Source organism: Echinops telfairi, unplaced genomic scaffold (assembly GCF_000313985.2).
Source record: "Echinops telfairi isolate 266 unplaced genomic scaffold, ASM31398v2 ScPeMD7_7468;HRSCAF=8506_0, whole genome shotgun sequence".
Lineage (NCBI taxonomy): Eukaryota > Metazoa > Chordata > Mammalia > Afrosoricida > Tenrecidae > Echinops > Echinops telfairi.
In genome coordinates, this window is record NW_022111369.1 from 68,167,150 (window position 1) to 68,174,530 (window position 7,381).

A 7,381-nucleotide genomic window follows, 5' to 3' on the forward strand; every position below is an offset into this window, starting at 1 on the left:
GGAGGTAGAAAGCCTAGTCTTTCTCCTGAGCTGCTGGGGGTGTCACACTGCCAACCATGTGGATTACAGCCCCGCACCAGCAGGACTCCATTTTTGGAAACTGGAAATGAGAGCTTGTCGTTTCCCTAGTGAATAGCCTGCAAGGGTGCACACTCGGCTTTGAGATAGACTCTCAATGCTCTGAACTGCGTCTTTTTTGTTACCTCATGTCCGCCCACTTTATCCATCCTGACCTCTCCGGAGTGCTGCATTCTTCCGCGGTGCTACCTTCTTTCCAGCCTCTCTGCCTTGGCACATGCCGCTCATGCTGTGGTGCTCTCGCTGCACCTCACGCTGCTCCTTTAAAGCTTTCCTGAAGCTTCTCCAGGACACGGCCTGGCCCCATAGTCTAGTTTATGTGCCCCATGAGCACGCTGTTCATTGCGCAGCCACAGCGTGTTGTTAGAAAATAATTGCACACATTTTCGTGTCGTGTACCAGGCTCCTGGCAGCCGTCTTTTTGGTGACCGTGGGGAGTGAACAGCCTTTCTCATGAGAGGTGCGCCTTTTGCTCCACAGTGACAACTGAACGCCCCGTGCAGGTGAAGGTGGTCAAAGTGAAGAAATCTGACAAAGGAGATTTTTACAAACGGCAGATCGCCTGGGCCCTTCGAGACCTCGCCATCGTGGATGCCAAAGATGCTATTAAAGTATGTTTGCCTTAGTTCCGAAAGCATCTTCCGTTGTGTGTGTAAGTTTGTGTTTCATAAGATGATCAGTCTCAATTGTTTGTGATATCACTGGCTCACAATCCTCAACCAAGAATGAGTCGGAAGTACCGTGTGTCAGTCAGTACCTTGAAAACCAAACTCACTGCCATCGAGTCCATGCCGACTGAACAGACAGAACTTCCCATGTGAGTCTCCAAGACGGTAACTCTTGACAGGAATAGCCAGCCTCCTCCTTCTCCCTGGGAGCAGCTGGGGGTTTCAACAGGTGACCTTGCCATTAAGCAGCCCCACGTGTAACCACTACTCCCCCAGGGCTCCTTGTCATTCATTGTCATGGATGTCATTTGATGTACTGCTGAAAAGAATTGCTATGACATTGCATTTAATTAGGCTTGACCCAGATTTGAGACATTTTAAGGCTGGGGTTGTGTGGAGGGGAATACATCATAGGTCCTATCAATGCCCTCGGATTAAGTTTGCCAAATGCAGTATTTGTTTGAAGATTTTTGCACCCACGTATATTGGGAGCATTGGTCTTCTGCTTTTGCACACTGTCTTTGTCTGGCTTTATAAAGAAGTTAGAAAATGAATTTCAGAGTGTTCCCTCATTTCCTGTATCTTGGGGATCATTGGGTCAGTTTGCAAGGTAATAGTCAAATTTCCACGCTGCCCTCCTCCCTCAGAGACTCCCCCAAGCTTCTAAACTTAAGTATGTGTTGATGTTTTAAGTATTGTTTAATGGTTTTTGCATGTTTTGAGCTGCAGTTGATGTTTGTGCACAAGCTGTATAAACCAGAGCAAAATAACCATTGACTCCATATATTTAAATACATAGGTGTATTTGGGCCATGTACAGAGGTTCATGGAAACATGGAATTAAACGATACTAGAATTACTCTACCCCCCCCCACCCCCAAATGGTTTGTTGTATGAATGATTGTCTTTGTTTTATTTTGTTTTGAATCTTCATAGTATTAGTAAAATCTGTTTCCAAATCATGGACTGTAACCAAAATGAGTTCAGTCATTGAGATTGACCCACTGACGCAGTCTGGCTGGCTTCACAAGCCCATGGCTTCTCTGTGTGGTTCAAGTAGAAAGTGACACACTTTAATCTTAAAGAAAATATAGCTTACACCTGCCCCAAAACCACCACAAGTCTTAAAGAATGTAGTCACATGATCATATTAATGGACCTGGTAACACATTCTCACATTCTACACAGGAATCAGATGGCGTGCCTCTGATGGAATTAGGCCCTTTCTTTCTCCACCTCATTCTCTGACCTGCTTCTCATCCTCGTCGGCCCTAAGAGACAGTGCAACACATCCACTGACCCTGCTGCTGGGGGCGGGGTGAGAGGGAGGCTCGCACGATGGAAGGATAGGCGCACTTTGATTCCAGTCTTAAATCTTACCTGTTTATTCAAAAGGCTCAGAGAAGTAAAAGACCTTATACCTTTGTGAAACACATTTTATTTTAAAAACATCTACCACAAACCTCTGAGGAGTGGAGAGCGGCGATGGTGAGCCAGCTGCAAAAAGAAATGGTGCAGACAGAGTTTCAGGAGCGCCCTGCTCCTCTGTGGAGTTTACTTTCTCCCAATGCAGTGAGTGCCTTTTCTTCAGGTCTTTCAGGTAAACCAGGGCCTTTGCTTGACCCCCAAGGAGCACCTCATTTTCAGAGACACGTGGAAACAGTGTATGGCCAGTGCCTTGGGGTATATTTTATTGTGATAGAATTAGATTGGCATTTTTTAAAGCCTTTAATATATTATCGTGGGGAGAGGTCAAGAGTACTCTTTTGGTACTTTTCTGTTTAATGGAAAAGGCTGTAAGGGCTTGCCACAAAAGTGCCTTCATTAAGAAGCCTCTGTCCTGTGAGTAGTTTTGCACTCCCAGCCCTCACCCATCACCCTGCAAACTGGCAGAATTCACTAACGGTGCTGAATGCTCTCCCACAGCTGACGCCTCATTGCTGACTGGCTTAATGGATGTTCTTTGCATTTAATGTAGGCACCTTTGTGTGTGTCCTCTCTATATGGATATAAAATATAAATTTTTATACATGGCCTAACATTAGCCACTTAGTATCACACATTGATTTGTGTGGATGTTACCACTGGAGCACTCAGCTTCTGTGATGGTGTTATGGGAACTCTTCCCAGGGAAGAGATCATTTCCCATCAAGTTTCAGATCACTTGCCAATACGTTAGATTTTTTTTTTACAAGTAGTGACAAGTACTTTTTCATTGTAAATAACAGGTTCTTAATTTTTTTCAATACTTCAGTCCTATTCATTAAACCATAAATAGAACTCTTTAGTCACTCCATGCTGTCATATGATTGTTACACCACAGGTCAAGCCCTGATCCCCAAAACGTCTTAAACTCTTCAAAACTCTGCTTTCGTGTCCCTCATCTCTGAGGTCTCTGTTGACATCTATTTGTGAAGAGTGATGCTTAAAGTGCATGGACTCTCTGCTCCTGCTCTTCTCCCCATCAGCCACGAAGAGGATGAAAGAGTTGAGATTGCCCATGTGGTTTCATTTGTTTGTTTGGTATTCATGTAGTTTCACCTTCGAGGGGAAATGACCACTCTGGCATGAAATTACGGTTGCAATGGGACTTTCTCTCAGATAGTTGAGCTTCGTTATCATATGGAAGAACTTCAAAACCCATTTTTGGCATGTGAAATACCTGCGGTCATTCTTTATTTTCAAACCAGAAAACAATGAGAAGTAATCCTTGCATTTTACCATATCTCTTCTTGAAAACCACACCAATATGTACATTGCATTTTCCTCCTGTGCTGTAATGAGATGGTGTGTTCCTTATCAAGGAGTCAGTGTCAAACGACAGTCACAAACAGTAGTCCATTCCTAAAGAGAGCGTGCAGCTGTAAAACTCCACGGATGATTTAAATAGAATCCTCTCCGTGCCACAGACCAGGAGGCTAAGATCCAAAGCCAGAAGTAGACATGCTAGGGGGGAAATGACCAAAGCCTCGTGGCACTGTTTCCCATCCACTTGTTTTGGCTGGTTAGCAAAGTTATTGTTACAAATTCGATTCTCTGAGCCATTCTCTGCAAATCACACTGAGATTTGGGGCGGGGAGGGGGAGTGTTACATTTTTCCTCGAGAGCAGCTTCAACTTTTTATCTTGCTGAAATACAGATTGTTACACTAATGATGGAAAGCATAGATAGTCACAGTAATTTGTTGTGTGTGTTTTTATCTTAGGAGAACCCTGAATTTGACTTGCATTTTGAAAAAGTCTATAAGTGGGTGGCCAGCAGCACGGCTGAGAAGAATGCATTCATTTCATGCATCTGGAAATTGAATCAGCGTTATCTCCGGAAGAAAATAGAGTTTGTCCATGTTAGCTCACAGCTCTTAGAAGGTAAATTTAACATGCACATGTGAATCAAGTGATCTTAAAGAGAACATGTCGTTGGACATCACTGAAATTAAATTAGGACACTGAGTTACCTTATATTGTAAAGCAATTTAAAAATAATTTTTCTTATAGCTGAGGTGATACTTGTGCATTAGAGGAAATTGATAAAGTTAAATAAGTAAGAACTACTTACCAGTCTATACCCCGTGATAACCACCGTTAACATTTTCTTAGAAATTCTTTTATTTTTTACGAACATCGAAATACCTCTTTAAGGAAAGAAATTTAGATTCTGTTTCCTGCCATACTTTTTCATATTGTTTATCATGAACATTTTTCATGTTATTAAATACTTAGTGCAACTTCATTTTGAATGACACCATAGTATTCCATCGTATGAATGTACCATACTACTTAACTAATAATTTATTTTTAATTTTCCAGCTTTTGTTCATTTTAAGCAGCTGTCTTTTCTTGCTGACGGGAGGTGAGGTTCACAACGCAGAGCTGCAGTCAGACTGCCTGGGTTCAGTTTGTGGCGTTGCCATCCGACCACCTCTGTGCCCACTAGTTGTCGTCTGCGTCTCTCTGCCCTCCTCTCAGGGACAGAAATGACAGTCGTGGTTACCTCATCCAGTTGTTGTAACGATTAGATTATTTTATATCTGAAAGTGATCCTAACAGTGTACCTAACACACACACAGACTCAAGAAATATTAGCAATTATTTCTGTATTATGAAACTAAAAGGCTCATACCTGAAGTTAATTAGGATATTTTGCTCAATATAGCTTCAAGAATGCTACTCTTTATGCCACCAGGCAAAAACACTAATGTTAATTATTTTAGAGGTCTAAAGAGAGTTGATAGTATAAAGTTTTCTCTGCCTGAAGACGGACGCATTATAAGAACCGTGCTTCTGTGTGCCTTACAGTGGATGCAAGTTTGTGTCGTCGTCTTTACCCCCCAGGAAGCCACTGAGGTAAAAGCGAAGGTGCAGATCAACAGAGCGCTTCTTAAAAACAGTTGTTGCTCCTCATGATTGAGAGAAAAACCTTAGCCATGTCTCAACCTGTGTTAGGAAGAAATATTGTCTTTATCTTAAGTTGTACAGTGGAATTGAAAATGAGAAGCTTTTTGTCCCTTTGAACCACCGGTTACCGCCAACGTTCCATCACTGGACCTACAAATTGGAGGTTTTAGAAGGTTCACGTGGCACCTTCATCTAGTCAGCGTCTCTGGCCCTTCTCTCTTGTTGCTCGGTTCCTTCCTGCTCGGCCTGCCACCCGTGTCTCCTTGAATGTAGTTTCCTCTCACAACACTTGGTGCAGCAGGGCCTGTTGGATAGCTAGAACTCAGGCAGAGTGGAACGAAGTTTCAGGTGTTCCCTTCTAAAACAAGCAAGCAGCAAGTGGCACAGCTGTACCCTGGCAAAGGTGTGGGTCTGGTGAGACCCGGCTCTGGCTTGGGGTGTGTTACTTGGAACCGGCAGAAGGAAGCCCTTTGTCACGCCGGGTGTCAGAGCCCCCAGGGCCACTGTCTCTCACCATTAGCTCCCAGGATCTCAGCTGTGGTATTGAAGAAATGGCCTTCAAGAAATTTGGGGATGTTTTTCATGCCTTGAATAGGGGTTTAATTTAAGTAGCTTTTTCATTTTATTTTACTTTCAGAGGTAAAACAGTGTAGCCACAATAGGATTCACTCATTTGCTGTTTTCTTTTCGAAGCTTATGCAATTCCAGATGTTATCTATCAGCTCAGATGGGTTTAAAACCAATGTATTTCATTAGGTCAACAGTATGGGAAGGCACGGGGAGCCCTGGAGGCATAGTGGTTAGGCAGGGTCATCAGTTTGAAACCACCAGCTGCTCCGCGGGAAGAAGACAAATTTTCTACTCCCGTAAAGCGTTCTTCTCAGAAACCCACAGGGGCAGTTTTACTCTGCCCTGCAGGGTCGTAATGGACTCATTGGCAGTGAGAATGGAAGACAAAGCCTACCTGGATTCACTTCATTAAAAACTACCTGCTCCTCACTCAGGGACATGGTGATGTTCCAAAGACTAGGTCCTTAAAACGCCAAAATTGGCACTATGTGCTTTAGATCATTTCCATGGGTCTGATAATTTTAAGTTTAGAAAGTCCGAACATAGAAGTAACGGCAGCTAAGTATGATGTACTGATGTGCTCATCACCAGGGCACAACCACTTAGGGTTTATCCCTCGGAAGAGGGTGAGGCTTGCAGGGGGCACAGCTGGATAGAGCCTTGCGGTGACTGGAGGATCCATAGCTGGACTACTTCCCTTCCCCCTGCGCTTGGGCGGAGCTTCCCCGGAGCCTCCCCAGGGCTCTGCATTCAGGACTCCAGAGCCTGCCAGGCAAGTCAGTGACTGGGCCTTCCTGTGGGGCCAAGAAAGTAGAAGCTGTAGGCCCAATTTGGCTCAGTTGGGGTGTCATTAAGCTCACCCATTTCTTCCACACACCCTCTCCATGCCTCTTTCTTCCTGCCCACCCACAGCAGTTCCGAGGGCTGCAGGAACTCTGATCCCAAGGCAGGCCCCTGGGGGCCCTTTGTGGCTCCCAGAAGCCAGCCAGAGAAGGTGGCCCTGGAGGAGGCCTGGCCCAAGACCCACCTCAGGGGCGGGGATGCTCCCCAGCTCTGCACAGCACCTCACTAATTTAAAAAATGGTCGGGTGGCAGGTGTTCTGCTGTTTTTGTCCATGTTAGAGGTGATGGATAAGTGAGGAGTGCTCTATTCCCAAAGCCAGTGAGAAGAATGTGGCTGTTGTGATCATGACATGTCTGACTAAAATAATAATAATTACATTTTTCAAGCCCTAAGACAAAATATGTAGACATTTTGTTGTTTATGAGTATTCTCTCTAACTTGAGGTCAATTTCAGGAATAGCAAGATTCCTGAGGTTTGCACTTTGAAAATTACTTTCTGTGGATCAATAACCATTGCTTTGGTTTAGTGGAGTTCAGGGAATAGTTATATTAATGGCTCCAAATATGTATTAATGTTTGTGTTAATGGATCTTGAAATCATGGTAGCTAATCCTATTTAAAACAAACAAACAAAAAATGCATCTGTAAGTTTTAGACAGTGGTAGCAAACAAATTATCAGCACCTCTTTTTACTGGTTTATTACCTGAGGAAATAAGACAGTTGTTAATTGTGAATATTGGCAGGAGCTACATTGCTAGTTTTTACTGGTGGTAGTTGAACGCTTATGCTACTTAATTAGGGCTTCTCTTCTTTCAGAGAGAACTGT

At 43.8% G+C, this 7,381-nt stretch overlaps 1 protein-coding gene across 1 annotated transcript in view; it reads left to right on the top strand.

Annotated features, from left to right (window-relative positions):
* The window catches only part of EXOC1 (exocyst complex component 1), a 63,531-nt gene that overhangs the window by 8,426 nt on the left and 47,724 nt on the right, over positions 1-7,381 (top strand). Inside the window, exons 3-4 of the mRNA XM_004706333.2 lie at positions 559-689; positions 3,952-4,111. Of these exons, the coding sequence (XP_004706390.1) occupies positions 559-689; positions 3,952-4,111 (291 nt within the window). The remainder of the gene's footprint in view (positions 1-558; positions 690-3,951; positions 4,112-7,381) is intronic.